This window comes from Hylobates moloch, unplaced genomic scaffold, assembly GCF_009828535.3.
Source record: "Hylobates moloch isolate HMO894 unplaced genomic scaffold, HMol_V3 SCAFFOLD_9, whole genome shotgun sequence".
NCBI classification, from domain to species: Eukaryota; Metazoa; Chordata; class Mammalia; order Primates; family Hylobatidae; genus Hylobates; species Hylobates moloch.
This window is the reverse complement of record NW_026652284.1, coordinates 22,077,115-22,100,032: the sequence shown is the minus strand read 5'-3', so window position 1 is coordinate 22,100,032 and position 22,918 is coordinate 22,077,115. Positions and strand designations below refer to the sequence as shown.

General features: G+C 52.5%; 3 protein-coding genes across 8 annotated transcripts; 1 reads left to right on the top strand and 2 right to left on the bottom strand.

Annotated features, from left to right (window-relative positions):
- The first annotated feature begins 27 nt into the window (after positions 1–27).
- GALE (UDP-galactose-4-epimerase) lies at positions 28–5,200 on the top strand. Of its 6 annotated transcripts, XM_058444397.1 has the most exons (13): positions 329–435; positions 704–963; positions 1,387–1,457; positions 1,810–1,935; positions 2,092–2,207; positions 2,595–2,708; positions 2,952–3,128; positions 3,670–3,783; positions 3,872–3,938; positions 4,032–4,117; positions 4,228–4,305; positions 4,541–4,655; positions 4,799–5,200. In XM_058444397.1, the coding sequence occupies exons 4-13, from the start codon at positions 1,815–1,817 to the stop codon at positions 4,855–4,857; spliced, it is 1,047 nt and encodes a 348-aa protein (XP_058300380.1). In that variant the 5' UTR covers positions 329–435; positions 704–963; positions 1,387–1,457; positions 1,810–1,814; the 3' UTR covers positions 4,858–5,200. The 6 variants fall into 6 exon arrangements, with proteins under 6 accessions (XP_032615170.1, XP_032615172.1, XP_032615171.1 ...); XM_032759279.2 differs by lacking the exons at positions 329–435; positions 704–963 and adding an exon at positions 28–110; XM_032759280.2 differs by lacking the exon at positions 704–963 and having other exon boundaries at positions 304–435.
- A 65-nt stretch (positions 5,201–5,265) lies between these two features.
- On the bottom strand, positions 5,266–9,977 carry LYPLA2 (lysophospholipase 2). Its single transcript, XM_032759288.2, has 10 exons — positions 9,530–9,977; positions 8,039–8,142; positions 7,763–7,794; positions 7,585–7,650; positions 7,049–7,096; positions 6,871–6,941; positions 6,664–6,737; positions 6,482–6,583; positions 6,207–6,380; positions 5,266–6,125 (listed from the first exon to the last, which is right to left on the bottom strand). The coding sequence occupies exons 2-10, from the start codon at positions 8,114–8,116 to the stop codon at positions 6,075–6,077; spliced, it is 696 nt and encodes a 231-aa protein (XP_032615179.1). The 5' UTR covers positions 8,117–8,142; positions 9,530–9,977; the 3' UTR covers positions 5,266–6,074.
- Positions 9,978–12,183: 2,206 nt separating this feature from the next.
- Positions 12,184–22,838, bottom strand: PITHD1 (PITH domain containing 1). Its single transcript, XM_032759274.2, has 6 exons — positions 22,517–22,838; positions 21,747–21,790; positions 21,288–21,365; positions 14,608–14,712; positions 13,965–14,073; positions 12,184–13,128 (listed from the first exon to the last, which is right to left on the bottom strand). The coding sequence occupies exons 1-6, from the start codon at positions 22,712–22,714 to the stop codon at positions 13,027–13,029; spliced, it is 636 nt and encodes a 211-aa protein (XP_032615165.1). The 5' UTR covers positions 22,715–22,838; the 3' UTR covers positions 12,184–13,026.
- Positions 22,839–22,918: the final 80 nt, after the last annotated feature.

The following is a 22,918-nucleotide window of genomic DNA, read 5'->3' as shown; positions in this document are numbered from 1 at the left end:
GGAGGGGCGGGGTCGGGGTCGGCGTGGGCCGTCAGCACTTAAAGGGCCCGCCGGTCGGGCGCAGGAGGCGGTACCTCTGGAGCAAGCGTGGGGCGCGGGAACCGGAGCAGGTTCGGGAGGCGGAATGAAGGGCCGGGTGGGCTCGCGAGGGGCCGGGGAGTCCGCGGGGAGCGAGGGAGTTTCCGAGGGGCGGGTCGCGTTCCTGACAGCGTCCTTCCAGGGCAGGCCCGCCCCCTTTGTCCCAGTTCCCCGCTGCCTGGGCTGGGGCGGCCAGAGTTCATTCATTCCTGGCCTGGGGACTCCTAGCTTGGCCCCGCTCCGCGCTACAGCCCAAAGCCCAGCCTGAGACCCAGCCGCCTTCGAGTGCCCACGGCCTAGCTCTCCTTCCCTCCAGCAGACAGACTGGGAAAACCGAGGGGGCGACGGCTGAGCAAGGTCACTCCGCTGGTCGGGGGCGTAGCCGGCCTCAGACCAGCTTTCCTGCTTCCCAGGGCCTCTCTGCGACCACTTTCGGGGTCCGAGCCAGGCGCGAGGCGGGGGCGGGGGCGGCTTCGGCGCGGCGGGCAGAGTCCAGCGGGGAGTGGTGGGGGAAGGGCGAGCCGCCTGGGGAGGGGGCCGGGCTGCGAGCCTGGTGATCCAGATTCCAGCCCGCTGTCGCCAGCTGTGGGACCGAAGGGCAACTGTTTCACCTCTCTGACCCTAGTATCTGTATCTGTAAAGTGCCAGTGATAACACCTGTCTCACCGAGATGCTGGGGGAATTCAGGAAAATCATGCAAAAGTGCCTGGTACAGAGCCTGGCACGCAGAGGGCTCTTGGTCAAGTGGGTTGGAGCTGCCTGAGCCCAGAAGGGGATAGAGGCAGCGTGGAGGAAGGCGGCAGCGGGCCCGGTCGCTGGGAATGAAAGGCCTCAGTGTCTGGAGCTTTCTCCCCGTTCTACCCGCAGAGTTTGTTCTGGGTGGAGGTGCGCACCTGGCCAAGTCTACGTCTACACGGCCCACCCAGAGTGGCCTAAGTTGGGCGGGATTCCTAACTCCGAGCCAGGAGTGACCGGGCTGGCCCTGGTATGGGCAGAGGCTGAGCGGGGGTTGGGGTGGGGCCCCCTCCAGGACCAACCACGGTGTGGTTGCCCCTGAGCTGGCCTCAGCCTGCCTGGCAAAGGACCTCACCCTTGAGGCCATGTGATCTATTTCCTGCTTCCTCCCAGCTGACCCTTGAAGGAAAGGGGGTGGGGGCCGCCTAGAGCAGGAGGTATTAGTCACTGCGCCCAGGAGCCAGTTTACACCTAGCGAGGGCGGAGGCATCGGACAGGCCTGGGTCTCAGCAGACAGAACCCCTTCCTGGAACCCTGGAGTCCCAATCGTGCTGCCATTTTCCTTCTGCCCAGGACTCTCCAGTCCTCAGTTACCTTGGAGAAAGAAGTGTGGATCCTCAGATTCCATCTTTTCCAACTCCAAGGCAAGTGGAACTAGAAAATAAGGTGCCTATGTGTCAGTCTCCCCAGCTCTGCTGTGGTGGGCCCTTAAGATCACCTCACTGAACCCTCACGCTGCCTCTTGGAGTTTATATAATTATTAACTCCGTTTTACAGAGATAGAAACTGAGGCCAAGAGGCTAATTAATTTCCAAAGCCTAAGGCCAGAAAGTGATGGTATCCAGACTTGCCCCAGGGCTGACTTCTGAGCCAGCCTGGTACCTAGGGCACACTGCCGCCTCCTTCCAAAGTGAGCTTAGGGGGCAGGATTCCAGTGGGAAGGAAGCTCTGAGCAGGCAGCCTCAGCCACCTCTGAGACTCTGTATCCTGGGCCAGGTGCCATGGCAGAGAAGGTGCTGGTAACAGGTGGGGCTGGCTACATTGGCAGCCACACGGTGCTGGAGCTGCTGGAGGCCGGCTACTTGCCTGTGGTCATCGACAACTTCCATAATGCCTTCCGTGGTGAGCGGGGCAGTGGGGCTGGGGCTACTTGAGGGGATGGCAGAAGCAAAACCATGGGTTCCACCTCCACCACCGGGCGGGGAATGTGTGTCTGGCTAGTCCTTGGGAACACAGCACCCCATGTCGTGATGATGTGGCCTACATGTACCCTACCAGGAGGGGGGTCCCTGCCTGAGAGCCTGCGGCGGGTCCAGGAGCTGACAGGCCGCTCTGTGGAGTTTGAGGAGATGGACATTTTGGACCAGGGAGCCCTACAGCGTCTCTTCAAAAAGGTGGGTGCAGGCTGGGCATGGTGGCTCACGCCTGTAATTCCAGCACTTTGGAAGGCCAAGGTGAGGAGATCACTTGAGCCCAGGTGTTCAAGACCAGCCTGCTCAACACGGTGAAACCCCATCTCTACAGAAAAATGCAAAAATTAGCTGGGCGTGGTAGCCCATACCTGTGGTCCCAGCTACTCGGGAGGCTGGCATGGGAGGATGGCTTGAGCCTGGGAGGTGGAGGTTGCAGTGAGCTGAGATGGCACCACTGCACTCCAGCCTGGACAACAGCGAGACTGTCAAAAAAAAAAAAAAAAAAAAGGTGGGTGCAGGCAGGCAGGCCGGGGTCATTGCCAAGGACTAAGACCAATAGAGCAACCTCTGGCCATGTCCCCCCTGCAGCACAGCTTTATGTCAGTCATCCACTTTGCGGGGCTCAAGGCCGTGGGCGAGTCGGTGCAGAAGCCTCTGGATTATTACAGAGTTAACCTGACCGGGACCATCCAGCTTCTGGAGGTGAGAGGCATGGGGCAGGGCACAGACACTAGGAGGGTGCCCAGCCGGGCCCCAGCCTGGCAGGCAGTGCTAAACACAGAGCCCAAGCTGTATCATCCTGGACTCATGTCTTTACCTCCCAGTCTGTCTCCCCATCTGTAAATGAGAGTGCTGATCACCTCAGCCCCATTCTCCTGTGGAGGAGTAACAGGGTGGGAGTAATGTGTGAGGCAGAGGCCACTGATGCCACCTCTCCACGGCCAGATCATGAAGTCCCATGGGGTGAAGAACCTGGTGTTCAGCAGCTCAGCCACTGTGTACGGGAACCCCCAGTACCTGCCCCTGGACGAGGCCCACCCCACGGGTGGTTGTACTAATCCTTATGGCAAGTCCAAGTTCTTCATCGAGGAAATGATCCGGGACCTGTGCCAGGCAGACAAGGTGAGGGCCCCTTTGACAGTGCCCTGGCTCCACTGATTGATGGACTCCTCAGGGCCCACCCTGAGCCCAAGCGTGGGATTCTGAACAGCCCCACTAAGGAGGAAGCTAAGGCTCAGGCAGCAGTGGAGGGCCCCATCCCCTGCTTGTTTCTAAAGATAATAGGCAACTGGCCGGGCGCAGTGGCTCATGCCTGTAATCTCAGCACTTTGGGAGGCCCAGGTGGGCAGATCACCTGAGGTCGGGAGTTCGAGACCAGCCTGGACAACATGGTAAAACCCCCATCTCTACTAAAAATACAAACATTAGCCGGGCATGGCGGTGTGTGCCTGTGGTCCCAGCTATTCGGGAGGCTGAGGCACAAAAATTGCTTGAACCTGGAAGGCGGAGGTTGCAGCGAGCCAAATCAGGCCACTACACTCCTGCCTGGGCCATAGTGAGACTCCATCTCAAAAAAACAGAATAGGCATGGGGGAGGGCTCTGGGTTCAGCTGGGACACGCTGCTTGTGTCTCTGGCCTCACCACCTGACCCACATCCCACAGACTTGGAACGCAGTGCTGCTGCGCTATTTCAACCCCACAGGTGCCCATGCCTCTGGCTGCATCGGCGAGGATCCCCAGGGCATACCCAACAACCTCATGCCTTATGTCTCCCAGGTAAGGCAAAAGGGAAGGGGCAGAGTGGCCCTGGGGTTACAGCCGGTGCCTGGGATCTGGGACGAACCGACCTGATCTCTACCTCCAGGTGGCGATCGGGCGACGGGAGGTCCTGAATGTCTTTGGCAATGACTATGACACAGAGGATGGCACAGGTGAGCCTAGGACCAGGGGGACCCAGGAGTGGGAGCCAGGAGGGAGAGTCAGGGGGAACAGACTCCCCATCCAACACACTCCCTTCTCTGCAGGTGTCCGGGATTACATCCATGTCGTGGATCTGGCCAAGGGCCACATTGCAGCCTTAAGGAAGCTGAAAGAACAGTGTGGCTGCCGGGTAGGAAGAGAAGGGAGCAGTGAGGGAGGGGAGGGACCAGATCCAGGCAGAGAGGCCCAGAGGGGTGGTCAGTCCAGCCCCTTCCATAAACCCTGTTCTCCGCGGGGCAGATCTACAACCTGGGCACGGGCACAGGCTATTCAGTGCTGCAGATGGTCCAAGCTATGGAGAAGGCCTCTGGGAAGAAGGTAGGCCCCCCCAGCCCCACCCACCTCACCCCACCCAGCTCTCAGCAACAGAGCAGCTTTGGCCCTTCCCACTCACCTCTCCGGAGGGCACCTGGCACTGCCCAGTCTCCTCAGCCTGCCTAGCACCCGGTGCCTGGGGGCGAGCCGCTGCTCTGCACTTCCGCTTCTTAAAGACCTGGCCAGCAGCTGGGCCAGGGCCGGCTCAGCTAAGCTCCAACTACCTCCTGTCTTGCAGATCCCGTACAAGGTGGTGGCACGGCGGGAAGGTGATGTGGCAGCCTGTTACGCCAACCCCAGCCTGGCCCATGAGGAGCTGGGATGGACAGCAGCCTTAGGGCTGGACAGGATGTGTGAGTGCTGGCCTGACCCCTGCAGTTAGGGGCCAGGGAGGGGCTAAATCAGATCTGGGCATTCCCACCCAGGGCGGGCTGTGGGGTGGGGGAGGCTCTGCATTCCACCGTGGGCCCTGAGCACACACCTCGCCGTGTTGCAGGTGAGGATCTCTGGCGCTGGCAGAAGCAGAATCCTTCAGGCTTTGGCGTGCAAGCCTGAGGACCCTCCCCTACCAAGGACCAGGAAAAGCAGCAGCTGCCTGCTCTCCAGCCTCTGGCAGGAACCCAGGGCCCTGGAGCTGCTGGGGCCAACAAGCCAAGGCCTCCCCTACCTCAAACCCCAGCTGGGCCCGCTCAGCCCACCAGCCATGAGGCCAAGGGCTCCACTGACCAGGAGGCCGAGGTCTCTAACTCTTATCTTCCACGGGGTCCAAGAGTTCATCAGGCCCACCAAGAGTGAGGGGCAAGGCTCTGGAATAAAACCTCCTCCTCCCAGGCACTCATTTATACGGCTCTGAAAGAGCTTTCCAAAGTATTTAAAAATAAAAACAAGTTTCCTTACACTGGGGCAGGTTCTCACAGATGGTCACTATCCACCCCTGGAATAGAATCAGCCAGGCCTGAGCGCTGAGGAAGCAATTTCTTTAATTTTATCGGAATCCAGGACACAACAAGAAAAACACCCAAAAACCACATGGAGACAGAAGACGAGACACAACTCCTCCCCCACTGCCTCCCTGCTCTAGAGTGGGGACAAAGTGGGGGTGAGACAGCTGGGAGGAGACCTGAACCTCAGTCCAGCCCTACAGGCTCCAGGCCTGCAGGGAAGGAGGGTAACAAGGAGGCAGGGCCCAGCCCCCCAGTGTGGGAAACAGCTGAGGGAAGGCCCCCCCTCAAAAGGCTCCACCTCCTCACCAGCACTCCTGCCCAGGGACAGGGAGCCCACAGCAGCAAGGGGACCCCGGGGCCATGCCCACATTCATGACTGAGAAGCAGCTGAGTGGAGGCAGGAGACACACGATTATCTGGGCAGAATCAGTTGGGGCAGGGGCCTGGGAGGGCCCCATGGGCCAAACCCTGAGGTCACAGGAGGGGGCCCAAAGCGGGGCTAGTGAGTGAGGTCCTGAGTGAGTGGGTCAGCGGCTGGGCCCCTTTCTCCAGCTGCCTGTAGCCCCTCCAATACTGCTGCCAGGGGGGCCCGCCTCCAGGGAAATGGGGTAAGAAAGCAGCCTGCCCCTGCTGCAGACAGAGCCAGGTGGCTGAGGCCAGGAAGGAAGGCCCGGCCAGGCCTTGCCACCTGCCCCCAGAGGCCTGTGGGAAAAGGACAGGTCAGGAAGGGTGGGGACAGGGGCTCGACCGGCTCAGATCCAAGATGGTGCCACGCTTGCTTGCTGAGTCCCCCATGAGCTGGGGTACTGCACTGGGGCCAGCGACTAGTTAGACAGGAGGCAGCAGCTTCTCAAGAAATTCCTTCACAGCTGCCATCTCCTGAGGGGATTAAGAGGGGATCACGAGAGGCTCCTTGCTGGAGGCAGAGAAGTGGGAGTGGGAAATGGTCCCCCCACTGACCTGAGGACAGGAGCTGTGCATGACACCCGGGTATGTCTTGAACTGGACCCTGGCAGGTGTCACAACAGACCGGAGCTTCTCAGCCGTCAGGGCCCCAAACCGTACAGGCACCATGGGGTCCAGCTCCCCATGGCACTGGAGGATGGCCAGGTCCTTGGCACTGCCATTAGCTGCCTGGGGGCCGGACAGGGCTCAGGGCAAAGCTAGTGCTGCAGCAGTCCCCAAGCCACGAGGATGCAGACACAAAGGGTGGGGGGGTCAGTGGGGACATTCACCTGGGGGAAGGCCCGGTGCAGAGGCAGCCAGCAGCTCAACGCCACGATGCCAGCCAGAGGGTGGGGGCAGGTGAGGGCTGTGTAGAGGGACAGGGCCCCGCCCTGGAGGGAGGAGAGAGAGGGGTCATGAGGGCACAGCTCACTCACTGGCCACCCCTACCCCCACACCCCTCTCCCCTCACCTGTGAAAAGCCTCCCAGGACGATTCGATTGGCAGGGATCCCGTTCTTCATTTCATGCTCAATCAAGGCCTTGACTGGGGGGAGGGGGCATGAGTGGGTAGAGGGAAGCTGCCAAGGGGCCCAAGAAGGGAGCCAGGCTGAGGAACCGCCCAGCGCTTTCCTGGGGGGCAGGGGAAGGAGGATGCGGAGGAGGGGCTGGGGTCTTACTGTTCTCTGCTGCCTTCTTGATGCCAGCCTCGTCCTCTGGGGCATCTGGACTCAGCCCCATCAGGTCAAACCTGGGGAGTAGAGGCACTGGCAGCTATAGAAAACCCCAGCCAGCCCTCTGTAGCGCCCTCAGCCCAAGTGTCCTCGTCCCCCTGCCCACCCCCATTCCCAAACTCACCAGGAGGGCATCACCATCTTCATGTTGAGGGTCACAGGGATCCTAGGCCTGGGGAAAGAGAGCCAGAGGGCCCACCATGCTCAGGAGGAATGAGGAGGCCAGAGCCCAGAGCCTGGAGTGCGGCCGCGCCACCCCTGGCGGCCCCTCCCAGCAGGCAGGGCCTGTGTTTAAGGTGTTGCCAGGCAACCTGCCACGTGGGACTGGAGGCTGTGGTTGGGGCAAAGCGCCAGCGATGGAGAAGCAGAGCCCAGCGCTTGGTGTGACGGGGTCCCAAGTAGTCGGTGAGTACTTGGGGAAGGGGCAAAGGGAGGTGTGGGTTCTAGGAGAGCTCAGGTCTAGGAGGCCCTAGGGCTGGGGGCTGGTGCTGGACCCCACTCCTGGGGGCTCCACAGGAGCTAAGGCTGAAAATGCCACTTCTGACTGCCCTGAGCCCAAGCCCCAGGATGCAACTGACAGGAGAGAACAGGCCTGGGATGACAGGACCACCCCCAGATGATCCCCAGCCTCAGCCCCTCCCTTGCTGGGGTGACACTCACGCATGGGGACAGATGTACTTGACGTGAGGGAGCCGGATGGTGGAGAGGGCGTCAGCCCAGCTGTGCCTGTAGGAGGGACGGGAGAAAAGGCTCCGATGTGGTAGGAAGAGAAGGTCTCTCCAGTCCGCTGCTGGGCCCAGGCCCCCTCCTTAAGGAGCACCCCTCCTCAGTCACTTACCCTGTGTCTCCAAGTCCATGTAAAAAAATAACCTGGAAAAGGATGGGAAATGAGACAGGAAGGTTCCCCCTGGGTCCTCCAACTTCTGCCCACCCCTCCCCCACCCCCAAGGACCTGGGGGAACCCAGGTAGCAGCCAAACACATTACTACCCAGAGCCTCCCGGCCTCAGGATACTCCCTGCTCATCACTGCCACCTCCATTTTCCCACACACCCTCCAGCCGGTCCTCCAGCTGCTCCCACAGTGTCTGGCCATGGGTGAAAGGGGACCCTTACCGCGGCCGTTTCCCGCTCAGCTCCAGACACGGTGGCAGCATCGGTGAGCAGGGGCACAGACATGGTGTTACCACACATACACCACACGGCTCCACGGCGGGGGCCTGCACACATCGGGGCAGCGGTCAAGAGCGAAACCAGGCGCAGGACACACTCCTGGCCCAAGAGGCCACCAGGCCATCAGCCCCACACAGCACCCAGGTTCTGTCCTGGGCACAAAGAATAGTCAAGCAAGAAGTCCCAGGGCACAGGAGAAGGAAGTCTGCCTCAGTTCCAGGGCTGAAAGGCAGAGACAGCCTCCCTAGTGGCCCAGAACGTGTGTCTCTGGTTCTGGCCCAACCACAGGACCTGAGCTTGCTGGAGACAGGCAGAGGCAGGGCACAGGGACTGTAGGGCAGGGGGCAGAGGGGAGGCAGCGGCACGCCTGCTTCATTCCCCCTCTAACTCCTCGGGGGTGAGTGCCTTCCCCCTCCTCTCCAATCATCCCTGGGTCCCTGCCTCCCCAACTCCCAGCCCTATGGGAAATGGAGAGAAAAATGCCAGGGAAAGGAGCTTCCATCCCCTACTCAGTGCCGCCTCCAACCCCCATCTCAACCTCCCCCCACCCAGCCCCCATCCAGCCTTCACAGCAGTTTCTGGCCCATCCATTCCCAGACCCCCAGGGGGCTGCCCATGTCCCCAGAAAGCGTAAGAACTCCACCCACCCCCAAACTGGTGCTCCACGCCCCTCTAAACGGAGCTACCTGCTGCTGCTGCCACTGACTGCAAACGAGCCCCGGCTTGACCACGCTCTGGGACTCCCGAACACACAAAAGAATGTCAGGCTGGCTGGCCCCTCCCCATCCTCGGCGTCCTCCAAACTCGCCGGAAGCTTCCACTACCTGCCTCCAAGTGCCTGCCCACCCCTCCCAACTGGCCTCACCTTCCATTTCTGACCCCTGAGGGCAGCTCCCCACAATGGGATTGTTCACCTGTGACCCGGGGTTCCTCTTCCCATGGGGAATGCACCTCCTGCCCTGAGCTGAGATTCCCTTCCTTTTCCACCGTGGGGACTTGCACCTCCCGCCCAGGCTCCCTCCTCGAAGGGGTGCCTTCCCCCTGACCTGTCTCTCTCCACACCTTGAGAACTTCCACCCTGACCCACGATCTCCCGCTCCCCACAATGAGAACTTCTGTTCTGACCAAGGGTCACCCTCCCCAGTGACAGGACTCCCACCTGCCCACAATAGGGCTTTGTACCTTTGACTCTGGGGAAGCCCCCGCCCACAATGGGCTCTTCTACTTCCGACCCCGAAGTCTGTCTCATTATACCCAGACACCCCCTTGCCTAGCCCCGCTCCACTCCCGAAGTCCCCAAGACTGGACAGCGCCTTCGCACCTCACTCCCCACCCCCATTCCCCCCATCGCGGTTCCCCCTCCTCGCTCTCCGAGACCCTCCCGAGGCCGACCTCCCCCCACACGCCCATCCTCCGCAGCCGCCGGCTGGGTACCTCCACTCCCTGGGACTTCCGAGGCCGCTTGGGCGATTCTCCTCTTTCTCCCGCAGACACACACTCTTCCCCCTCGGCCGCCCCCGCCGGAACTTCCGTTCGAGTCCCGGGAACCCAGCCATCGCGCTGCCGGAAGTAGCCTGGCCGACAGTACGGAACCCGGAAGCGGGGACCCGGCTTCGCTGGATAGAAGCTGCCATGTTGGAGGCGGCGGAGCTACTCCCTGTCATTCAGCCGCGCAGTCGCTGGGTTCTCACCCGCTCCCACCTTGTAGATTCGAGACAGGGCACCCAAGACTCCCACTTGCTACCACCACCCATGCGCCTCCTGGAGGAGGACTGACCGGAAGGAGAGGCATCCCTCACACTATTGTTTGCATAAACTTTATCACCTTGCCATCCTCATGGGACACACCTCTTAAGGCCTCGGGTGTCTGCCACTGGCTTTCATGCCCTATTCCAGGATCATGAATGGAATGACACACTCGGAACCGAAGAGACCTTACAGATCATCTAGTTCTCCAGCCTTAAAGATGGGGAAATTGAGTCTCAAGGAAAGCATGTAAACAGCAACCTTGGGATTCCACTGAAATTCTGCCTCTCTGGATCTGCTTCCTGAGATATAAAATGGTAATAACCACCCTGCCTCCTTCACAGCTTTGTTGGTAGGCTTAAATGAGGTTGTGTGAACATGCTTTATACAGTAAAATCACAGCGTGAGGCGTTAATCACGCAAAAAAGGACCTAGGAAAAATACAAAGACCGTATCAAGAGAGCTGGACAGGCACTGGCGGTGTTAGCGCTGCCCTTCACAAGCAATGTCATGCAGACAGTGCACAAAACGCTGCCATCAAGCTGAAAAGTCAGAAGGGAGGCAAACTGAGTTGAAGGAGCATGTCCCTGAGAATGTGTGGGGATCTGCAAATAGGAAATGAGTCACACTTGCCCCTCAGCAGCTTAGGACTCACTCTCCCAGCTTAACCTATACTAGTGTTTTCTTTGAATAGAAAACAGTACAAAGTTGGAAGCTCAACAAAGCACTTTCCCCCAGGCCCAGAGGCAATTTGGTCCTAAGTACTCAACAGGTCAGGGAGCCTACAATACCAGGATTCAGGGCAGGAAACCTTTGGGCCTAGGGGACCACCGCAAGCCAAAGACCCAGGACTGAATGTCAAAAGAAAATGGAGGGTAATGTCCCCACTTATGGAAGAACGAACAGTTCCTCCTGCAACCTCGATCACCTGAGACACCATGACACTTACAACAAATTCTTCAGAGTGAAGCTTCAAATTCAGAGGCTCAGTCCCAGGAGCTGTGATTAATGCTTTAATTAGTGGACTTAGTGAAGGGCTAGTCTGCTCTTGGATTTTTAACTTTATTTTTCCCCCTACTCCAAATTTAAACATAGCCCTTCTTTTAACTCCAAAAAATGATCCAACTGAAATAAAGAGGCTGTGCCTGAGTGAATAGGACCCTTCATGCTTTTCAAGAACAGCATTTGCATTCTGGTTTATTTCAGGCTGCATTTTAGAAATTTTGAGGGCCAACAAGGTTTGGTGGTAGCAGACTTTTCCTAGGACAGGCTGGAGAAACAGTGCTATATCCTCCAAGCAAGAGCATGGGCCAATCCCTCAGAGGAATTCTCCCAAAAGGATCAGATTCAACACTAATTCCCTTTATCACCTGTTCCTGTTTTCTGCAAGGGAGAGAAGACTGACCATATCAAATCCCCTTTTTAGATACTTACATTCTCTTCAATTGCTAAACTGACTTTCAAAATTTAAGTCCAAGTCTTTGGTCCACCTGGAGACCACATGAGCTGCTCAATTACTTTCCTCACCCTCATTTCTTCTGATGAGCTCCAGAATCTGTTCTCCCTTATTTTTGTAAATGTCATTCTACAAATTACTTCCTTTTGTGCAAAATGAAATATAGGGTTTTTTGTTGTTGTTGTTTTGTGACAAGGTCTCACTCTGTTGCCTCAGGCTGGGGTGCAGTCGCGCAATCATGGCTTACTGTAGCCTCAACCTCCTGGGCTCCAGTGATCCTCCCACCTCAGCCTCCCAAGTGGCTGGGACTATAGGTGCACGCCACCATGCCCAGCTAATTTTTGTGAAATACAGGTTTTCAACCCCACCTTCTTCTTTACTATATATGGGTGTAGGAGTGTTTCTGGCCTACTGTACAAAATTAAGCTTGACCATTCCTGGAGAAATTGATCCAGTCTTAATTGTGGCACTTCCTATAATCTACCTAGTTTTTTCAAAGTAGGCCGGGCGCGCTGGCTCACGCTTGTAATCCCAGCACTTTGGGAGGCCAAGGTGGGCGGATCACGAGGTCAGGAGATCGAGACCACGGTGAAACCCTGTCTCTACTAAAAATACAAAAAAAAATTAGCCGGGCGTGGTGGCGGGCGCCTGTAGTCCCAGGTACTCGGAGAGGCTGAGGAAAGAGAATGGCGTGAACACGGGAGGCGGAGCTTGCAGTGAGCCAAGATTGCGCCACTGCACTCCAGCCTGGGCGACAGAGCGAGACTCCGTCTCAAAAAAAAAAAAAAAAAAAAAAAAAAACAATTTTTTTTCAAAGTTCAGTACAGTTCTCCATGAAATGAAAGTTGCATCGGTGCTGTCAAGAACTCAAAAGAAAATACAAACATTAAGTCTGGCAAGGATTTATTAGGAAGCTTATTAGTCACAGTGAATAAAAGCCATGAAAAGAAGAACTCAAATCTCCAAATTCTGACATTGGACTTACAACACTAGTCAGAAGCTAATAAACATTAAGGAAGTTCCAAGGGGAATCTTAACTAGTCTCAATCTTACCAACCAGATTACCCACACACACAGAAATGATCCCCACGCTCTCCCCAGACTGCTTAGCTAGGCAGTGGAAAAGACCTTCTCCCCAAGCTTAAGCTATCACGCATCAGTAGGAGACTCCTGCCCTTCTAGCTATAACCACAGGACACATGTGCGTGACAGACAACTCCAAGCTGGGCAACTTGACAAGAATGCTGAACAATGAGAGGGGAAAGGAGCAAGCAGGAACAAGTGTTTTAGTTGGAGACCCTCCTGATGGCTACTACTAACACAATCCTGAGGCGTCAGAAAGTTTCCTATAGCCCACAGATAGTTTCCTTTAAAAAAAACAAAAAACAAGTCACACAATCCTGCCACAAAGCAACATGACACTTGGAATCACACGGCCACATTAACTGGAAAAGCAAGCGTTATCCATGACTGCCAGATGCCACCCAGCCCAAGACCCAATTTCTGCAGCGCCCTAGAGAACCCCAATGGTCGTCCCCTGGCACCTACACAACCCTCCCAGTGGTGTCGTATCTTCCGTAGGCCAGGTTTCTGCAGCAAGCCCCAAAGACAAAGCTTGGCAGAGGCTGTGGCAGCCAACTCTCTCTGGAGCCTCATCCCTTTGTCCTTCCCAACAGGTAGTCGTACATCTTCACTGACACAGCGCCTCTATGGGAGCCTCGGCCAGCCCTTAGGAAATAAAGTGCGTCTGTGGGGTAACCTGATGGACCCTATGGTCTGCTGGGTTGGCAGATGCTTCGTAATTGCAGATGGTCACCTCGTGTCGGCGAAGCTGCGAGAAAATTGAGGCTGGGTCAGCCAGCCATTAAAAGAACTGTCCTTTCCCACACCACACACATTGCAGTAGTCCTTATTCAGGTTCATTTCTGGGAGTCGCCATTTAATATCTCCTTATTTTAATACTTAGAAGTCTTCATCTAATATCTCCCAATTTTGATACTTTTTAACTCCAGAAAGCTGCAAAGATCATTATCAACGATTCACCCTGTAACTCTGAAGATTCAGTCTCCCTACTATAATGGGGGTACCATGAGAACAGGAACTTGTCTATGGTATTATCTTATCCCTGGTTCATGAATAGAAAAGATTATAAAAAATACTCAACGAAAGCATTTGAAAGTAAAAAACTGTGAATTAATATAAATGACAATTTCAGGCTGGGCAAGGTGGCTCACACCTGTAATGCCAACACTTTGGGAGGCTGAGATGGGCAGATCACCTGAGGTCAGGAGTTCGAGACCAGCCTGGCCAACATGGCAAAACCCCGTCTCTACTAAAAATACAAAAAAATTAGCCGGGCGTGGGAGTGGGCACCTGTAATCCCAGCTACTCGGGGGGCTGAGGCAGGAGAATCACTTGAACCTGGGAGGCGGAGGTCACAGTGAGCTGAGATATATATATAATATATATATAAAAATAAGTTTCAACCCCCTTAAAAATACCTGTAGTTTCTCAAATGAGACGAAAAGTTTATACTGATAAAACCAAGAAAAATAATAAACTGGGAGTAATTGTGACACTTGCTCTTTTCCCTTCCCTGGAAGCTCCCATCACCACAGTGTGCAGATATGTAGACATGAGGGGAAAACCTTTCCAATCCCATCTTACCTCAGTCCACTCTCCTCTCAGGCCAATATAAAAGACCTTTGTCGTATCTGCTCCGAAGTTTTTTGAAATATGAATTGAGAGATGATAGACATTTGAAAAACGAGAAATTCTAGAGAATGACAGGAATAGAGAAAGAAGGTATGAATTATAGTTCAATGAGTATCTCACCACCATGTAAAACAACAATTCAGCTCCAGCTTGTAAAAGCCAGGCAAAGTCAGAGCTCCTGAGTTCTTCCTTCTCCTTTGGACAGGCAATTAATTCAATGACCACTTACTGAGCACCTGCCAGATCCTGTCCAAGGCAGTAGGGATAAACACTGCTCCTGCCTTCAAGGAACAGGAATGAGAAATGCTGCATAACCCAGCAGGAATTCTAAAGCACATTTAGTGTTAACCTAAACTAATGGGAGACACATCTTTCCTAAAACCACCCTAGGAGTTCATTCAGATTTGCCAATTGCTTACAAGTTAACAAGTCTGTGGCTTGCACTGAATCTCTGCCAAAATTGACCAAGCCAAAGATCGAGTCTCCTCCACTGTTTTAACTCATTTCCGATGCTAAGAGAGCAGGAGAGTGGCCAAAAATAAATGGCAAGCCCTATAAGAAGCCACAGAGAATGGAAGACAGGCCCAGTGCTTACTTTGTAGCATACTCTAATTCTCCTGTAAGATCCCGGTTCAGACTAAAGGTCTGATCTGGCTCCCTTTCTGTATCATCAAAGGACATCTGTGGAATATTCTTGTACCTGAGAAAAGAAAGGAAAGAAAAGTCAAGAAATGTGCATTATCACGTTTCAGGTTTTCAAAATTTTCTACTGGCTGCTTAAATGGCTTTGGTTCTATCAATAGGAGACTGAATTTGGGGGTCAAATTTTAGAAATGACATTTTATACAAATATCTCCAAATGTATATATATTTTTTGAGACAGAGTCTCACTGTGTCACCCAGGCTGGAATGCAATGGTGCAATCTCAGCTCACTGCAACCTCCACCTCCTGGGTTCAAGTGACTCTCATGCCTCAGCCTCCTGAGTAGCTGGGACTACAGGCGTACGCCACCATGCCCGGCTAATTTTGGTACTTTTAGTAAAGACAGGGTTTCACCATGTTGGCAATGCTGGTCTCTAAATCCCAACCTCAGGTGATCCGCCTACGTCCGTCTCCCAAAGTGCTGGAATTACAGGCATGAACCACCGCACCCAGCCTACAAATATCTTTAATCCAACAAAAAAAGAGCTGAGATCTGCAACATAACCCCATGGCATCTTTGAGTGGGTTAATATCACATGAGAAGCAATACACAAAGAGACGGCTCAAACTAGGTCACATGCAGCAAATGCATGGAGAAAATAAACAACTCAGCACATTCAGACCAAACTGAGGATGTTATTAAATAAAACAGCTTACTCAGGGGAAAAATACATACTTTGGCAGAAACATATTACACACAGTTAAGAGATAAAAGATCAGGTAACCCAATGCTCAAGCATTTTTTTGTGTCCAAAAACTACACCATACACTCAGTCACCTTACAGTTCTTAAAACATTTATAACATGGGGATTTCCATTTTGAAAGAGCACAAAAGGCTACGATCTCACATCCAAACCACTAGAGAGGGTGCAATGAGCCAAGATCACGCCACTGTACTCCAGCCTGGGTGACAGAGTGAGACTCTGTCTCAGAATAAATAAAAAGTAAACTGCTAGAGAAGAAAATGTTTTTTAAAGAGTAATCTAAAAAGCAGCTGTCTCTATAACCCACAAATTCCCAAAGACTAAGCCACATGTCCTCACCAATTCCAGGGTGTTTTATTAACACACCCACACAGAAGAGGCCTCGATATTAGCTGGGGCAAAATGCATGTAATTTAAGAAAGCTGCCCGGCGTGGTGGCTGACGCCTGTAATCCCAGCACTTTGGGAGGCCGAGGCGGGCGGATCACGAGGTCAGGAGATCGAGACCATCCTGGCTAACACGGTGAAACCCTGTCTCTACTAAAAATACAAAAAATTAGCCAGGCGTGGTGGTGGGTGCCTGTAGTCTCGGCTACTCGGGAGGCTGAGGCAGGAGAATGGCATGAACCTGGGAGGCGGAACTTGGAGTGAGCCAATATCGTGCCACTGCACCCCAGCCTGGGCGACAGAGCAAGACTCCGTCTCAAAAAAAAAAAAAAGAAAGCAAATGTTTACTTCAAAGTGTTTCTAAGAATGATGCACCACAGAATAATAATAATAGTAAACATTTATGAGCAGCATAATGAGAAGCAGTATAGCGCTGTAGTTAAAATCTAGAGCTAGACTTTCTAGGATTCAAGCCTGGCTCTGTCACTTACCAGCTGAGTAAATTTGGTCACCTGATTTAACCTGTTTCCTCATCTGTAAAATGGGAATAATAATAGTACATATTCCACACAGTTGGTATGGAGATGAAATTGAATCGATTCTAAGTAATGCATATATTGAAAAAAATTTACTATGGAAAAGTTCAAACTTACACAAAAGCAGAGATTACATAATGAATCTCCACATACTTTTCACTCATCTTCAATGATCAACATTTTGTTGATTTTGCCTATCAGCCCAATTTTGTTTAAGCTCAATATTTTAAAGCAATCCCAGACACACCATTTCACCTATAAATATTCCAGTATGGGCCAGGTGCGGTGGCTCACGCCTGTAATCCCAGCACTTTGGGAGGCGGAGGCAGGCGGATCACCTGAGGTCAGGAGTTCGAGAGCTGCCTGGTCAACATGGCGAAACCCTGTCTCTACTAAAAATAAAAAAACATTAGCCAGGCCTGGTGGTGTGTGCCTGTAATCCCAGCTACTCAGGAGGCTGAAGCAAGAGAATCACTTGACCCCAGGAGGTGGAGGTTGCAGTGAGCCAAGATTGGGCCACTGCGCTCAAGCCTAGGCAACAGAGCAGAACGCCGTCTTAAAAAAAAAAAAATATATATATATATATATACACACAAACACACACACACGTATATATACACATATATACGTGTGTGTATATATATGCATATATACATACATGTGCCTGTAATCCCAGCACTTCGGGAGGCTGAGGCGGGTGGATCACGAGGTCAGGAGATCGAGACTATCCTTGCTAACACGGTGAAACCCTCTCTCTACTAAAAAATACAAAAAATTAGCCAGGCATAGTGGCGGGCGCCTGTAGTCCCAGCTACTCAGGAGGCTTGAGGTGGGAGAATGGCGTGAACCCAGGAGGCGGAGCTTGCAGTGAGCCGAGATCGCGCCACTGCACTCCAGCCACTCTCCAGAGTGAGACTCTGTCTCAAAATAAAATAAAATAAAATACATATATGTAATACCATTTTACAATAATTGACAGTATCAACAGATAACAAAATTTAAGTTTTTTTGTTTGTTTGTTTGTTTGTTTTTTTGAGATGGAGTCTCGCTCTGTCCCCAGGCTGGAGTGCAGTGGCACAATCTTGGCTCACTGCAAGCTCCGCCTCCCGGGTTCACGCCATTCTCCTGCCTCAGCCTCCTGAGTAGCTGGGACTACAGGCACCCGCCACCATGCCCGGCTAATTTTTTTTTTTGTATTTTTAGTAGAGACGGGGTTTCACCATGTTAGCCAGGATGATCTCGATCTCCTGATCTCGTGATCTGCCCGCCTCGGCCTCCCAAAGTGCTGGGATTACAGGCGTGAGCCACCATGCCTGGCCTTACAGCAATTCTTTTTTTTTTTTTTTTTTAATTTTTTTTTGGCTGGGTGCAGTGGCTCACTCCTGTAATCTCAGCACACTGGGAGGCTCAGGTGGGCAGACTGCTTGATCCCAGGAGTTCAAGACCAGCCTGGGCAACACAGCAAAACCCCATCTCTGCAAAAATATACATAAATTAGCTGGGCGTGGTGGCACACGTCCGTATTCCCAGCTGCTTGGGAGGCTGCGGTGGGAGGACTGCTTGAGCTGAGGAGGTCGAGGCTGCAGTGAGCTATGATCACACCACTGCACTCCAGCCTAGGTGACAAAGTGAGGCCCTATCTCAAAATATATAAACAAACAATTTTTTTTTTAAGCCTTGCTCTGTTGCCCAGGCTGGGGTCCAGGATATGATCTTAGGATCTTAATTCACCATAACCTTTAATTCCTAGGCTCAAGTGATCCTTTGGCCTTGGCCTCCCCAAAGTGCTAGGATTGAGGCATGAGCCACTGTGCCCAGCCCAGTGGTAATTCTTTTTTTTTTTTCTTTTGAGACAGAGTCTTGCACTGTTGCACATGCTGAAGTGCAGTGGCATGATCTTGGCTCACTGCAACCTCCGCCTCCCAGGTTCAAGTGATTCTCCTGCCTCAGCCTCCCGAATAGCTGGGATTGCAGGCGCCTGCCACCATGACTGGCTCTTTTTTTTTTTGAGACAGAGTCTCACTCTCTCACCCAGGCTGGAGTGCAGTGGCGCGATCTCGGCTCGCTGCAAGCTCCGCCTCCCGGGTTCACACCATTCTCCTGCCTCAGACTCTCCGAGTAGCTGGGACTACAGGCACCCGCCACCACGCCCGGCTAATTTTTTTGTACTTTTAGTAGAGATGGGGTTTCACCATGGTCTTGATCTCCTGACTGCGTGATCCGCCCGCCTCAGCCTCCCAAAGTGCTGGGATTACAAGCGTGAGCCACCGTGCCCGGCCAACTGGCTAATTCTTGTGTTTTTAGTAGAGACATGTTGGCCAGGCTGGTCTTGAACTCCTGACCTCAGGTGATGTGCCTGCCTCGGCCTCCCAAAGTGCTGGGATTATAGGTGTGAGTCACTGCGCCTGGCTGAATGGTAATTCTTTAGTAACACATAACACCTCATCTGTGTTCAAACTTCCCTGATTTAATACTCTCAATCTAATTTTTCTGGATGTGTCGATGGCATGTCATAGACAGCATTTTTTCTGTATTAATTGTATATAATGGTACATTTTACAATCAATGACATCTTACATTTGATAAAGTATAATATATGTAGTGTGCTTAGAACTGAGGGCTATGTATTCGTATCTGTTCACCCAAAATTGGACACTTACTGTGTTCCAGACCTAATCTAACCTCTTTACATGTTTTATCTCATTTAAACCTCTCCACAATCTTATGAGGTATGTATGCACTGTTACCATTCCCATGTTAGATATAGAAAATCCAGGCATAGAGAAGATAAGGTCTCAAAGTCATGAAGTTAACAAATGGTACTGCCATTATTTGAACCCAGTTTACTCCAGATCCCACACTCTAAATCACAATGCAGCATGGATGCCTAATATTCTCAGGTCAGTCCATCATCTTCCAAGTAAATGAGTCTTCAAAAGCATCAAAGGTATTATTTCCTTAAAATGATTAAATACAGCCGGACGCGGTGGCTCACGCTTGTAATCCCAGCACTTTGGGAGGCCGAGGCAGGCGGATCACGTGGTCAAGAGATCGAGACCACGGTGAAACCCCGTCTGTACTAAAAATACAAAAAATAAGTAAATAAAAATAAAAATTAGCCGGGCGTGGTGGCGGGCGCCTGTAGTCCCAGCTACTCGGAGAGGCTGAGGCAGGAGAATGGCATGAACCCGGGAGGTGGAGCTTGCAGTGAGCTGAGACTGCGCCACTGCACTCCAGCCTGGGCGACAGAGCCAGACTCTGTCTCAAAAAAAAAAAAAAAAGATCAAATACATGGATTTGCTTTCAAATTCATGTTTCTAATACTCAACTATAATATATCTTAAATCTCTCCAAAGTCCTTTAATCAATTTTTCAGATGAATTTTTTTTTTTTTTTTGAGACACAGAGTCTCACTCTGTTGCCCAGGCTGGAATGCAGTGGTGCAATCTTGGCTCACTGCAACCTGCACCTCCCCGGTTCAAGTGATTCTCATGCTTCAGCCTCTCGAGTAGCTAGGATTACAGGCCTGTGCCACCGCACCCAGCTAATTTTTGTATTTTTAGTAGATACAGGGTTTCGCCATGTTGACCAGGCTGATCTTGAACTCTTGGCCTCAAGTGATCCACCCGCCTCGGCCTCCCAAAGTGCTGGGATTTGAATTTTTTTTTTTCTTTTTTTTTTTTTTTGAGATGGAGTCTTGCTCTGTCACCCAGACTGGAGTGCAGTGGCACGATCTTGGCTCACTGCAACCTCTGCCACCTGGGTTCAAGCGATTCTCCTGCCTCAGCCTCCCAAGTAGCTGGGATTACAGGCGTGTGCCACCACGCCTGGCTAATTTTTGTATTTTTAGTAGAGACGGGGTCTCAGCATCTTGGTCAGGCTGGTCTTGAACTCCTGACCTCGTGATCTACCAGTCTCGACCTCCCAAAGTGCTGGGATTACAGGTGTGAACCACCATGCTCAGCCTTTAGGATTTGAATTTTTTATTTATTTGTTTTTATTATTACTTTTGAGATGGGGTCTCATTCTGTCATCCAGGCTAGAGTGCAGTGGCGAGATCTCGGCTCACTGCAACCTCTGCCTCCCAGGTTCAAGCAATTCTCCTGCCTCACCCTCCCTAGTAGCTGGGATTACAGGCACGCACCACCAGGCCCGGATAATTTTTGTATTTTTAGTAGAGACGGGGTTTTACCAGGTTGGCCAGGCTGGTTTAGAACCTCAGGTGATCCGCCCGCCTCAGCCTCCCAAAGTGCTGGGATCACAAGTGTAAGCAACCGTGCCCAGCCTATATATCATCTTTTATTGGTTTTGTGAGATAAGCTACTGCACCTGGCCTGAATTTTTTAAATGTAACGTTCTTGTTACATGTTTCTCCAGCACTCAGAAAGCAGTTTTCCCTTTCTTTTAGGAAGGCTGTTCTGGAATAAGGTAATTGTCAAAAAGGGTACCAGCTCTGGTGGCAAAGGTCCAGTGTTGCAAGAGGTATACACAACTTTGCTAACTAAATGCCACACAAACTCAGGTGGAGTAATTCCATGTCAACAAAACACATAAGATCATTACTGTATGAAATAGCAAGGAAAAATGTTGAAGCTAACCCCAAGAATAGAATCCATAAAGATCATATGAGATCTGCAGCTAGTTATTAAGAAAACTGCAGAGTCATCAACAAGTGACATTTACACAATGCTCTCTGAATGAATCATGTCACAGTAAGCACTTTGAAATATGAGACAAGCTGTTGGGCCTAAAGATGCTTAATCTAAAAAAGTCATTAATTCAGGAAGAAATATATGTATTCCAGTGCAGAATGAGAACAGGACCAAGATATTTTAAAAGGGGAAATATTAAACCCGGTAAGAAGAAAAATGATACTATTCTGGAATAAAATGTTACCAGAAAAAGAATTAGGAGCTCCTTGAGGGCCTAAGCCTTTGCCACTTACAGTCTCATCTCAGAGGGGTGTGAGTCATCATCCTCTCCCATTATAATGATGCCTTTGAGCTTGACATTGCCCGTAAATCTGCCAGAATGCAAAAGAGAAGGTTGTCAACCAGGGTTTGAATACCTGTTTAGTTGTGTGACCCTGGGCAAGGCCCTTCCCCTGTATGGGCTTCAGTTTGCTCATCTGTCAACTTGTACTAGATAATTTCTAAGATCCTGTCTACCTCTAGCGTTCTACAATTCTAAGAAATTTACCTCAATTTCTCAGTTATTGTTCTACAAATACATCTGTTTCCAGTCTGCACCAAGAAAGCGATGATGCTTTCCTCCTCAAACCCACCAAAGTAATTTATCCCATTTCTAGAAGCAAATGTGCGCTCTTGACACCAGTGAATGAATCCATCTGAGGCAACTGGGTACAGCCTATTTAGCCTGAGGCAGGCACCAAGGAGATACTTACGGAATATTAAACAGAAGCTCTTCATCTGCATCACTTTCAACAAACTGGAGGGGATGGGGAGGGGGGAGGAGAAAGCAACAAATATTTGCTGAGAGCCTACAATTTCAGGCATCTCCCACCCTGTTCTACAACTGGGGTGCAATGGGAATAGTCACTCTCCCTTGGTTTTCCAAGACTTATTAACTTGAAGCTAATCAGTCTTATCCAGTGTCCTAACAGCCACAGGGCATCCAACTGGAAGGTTCTTAACAAAAAGCCCATGAATGAATTTCCAGGGTCGAAGAGCCTTCTGAAGTGTGAACTGAAAGGCAGGTGTTTATGTGCATTTTTCTGAGGAGAAGGTCCATTGCTTTCAAATAGATAGCAAAGGCGCCTGCGACCCCACAATGCAAAGAACCTTTGCTCTATATGGGAAACACCTTTCATCTCCCTAAGCTCGTCTTCACCAGGTAATATGATGAGGCAGCCATTAGCACCAATGGTCGAACGGCCCTCACGGCCATCCTCTCTAACCCACACAGCCCTGGAATAGAACGTTAGGCTGTGTAGCTTGACAAAACTGTCCCCGTTCCCTCTCGGCCTCAGTTTCCCTATATGCAAAATGGGGACACTCAACGCTGCTCGCCTCCCAAAGAGCTAGCAGGAGACAGACACGGAAAAGCGCTTGGCAACCACGCTGTCGTTATTTTTAACATCAAAAATGAGTAGACCGACGGCCAGAGGCCCCACGCGCACCCTGCCCCGCCCGCCCCAAGCCCCAGGCGGCCCACCTTGGAGCGGTCGGTCCGCTCCTCCCACGGCTTGAAGACGCCGCGGCCGCTGCCCTCGCGGCTCTCGTTAAGGCACTGCAGCCGCTCCAGGTCGATGCGCAGGTACAGGCCATAGGCCAGGCCGCGCTGCTCGGGCGGCTCCTCCCGTTCGGCGGCGCAGCGGCAGCCGCCCCCGCCGTGGCTGTGACCGTGCGACATGACGACGCCGCCACCTGCGCGTCCTCTCGGCCCCACCGCCGCGCTCGCTCGGTTGGGCTCAGACCAGCTCCGCGCCTCCTAGCTCCGGCCACTAAGCGCGCCGCGCCTGCCGCGTCGTAAAAGGCGCCGCTGCGCGGCGCATGCGCGCGGGGAGAACGCGGGAGTGGGGCGGATGGGGGGGGCGGGTGCGGTCGAGCGGAACTG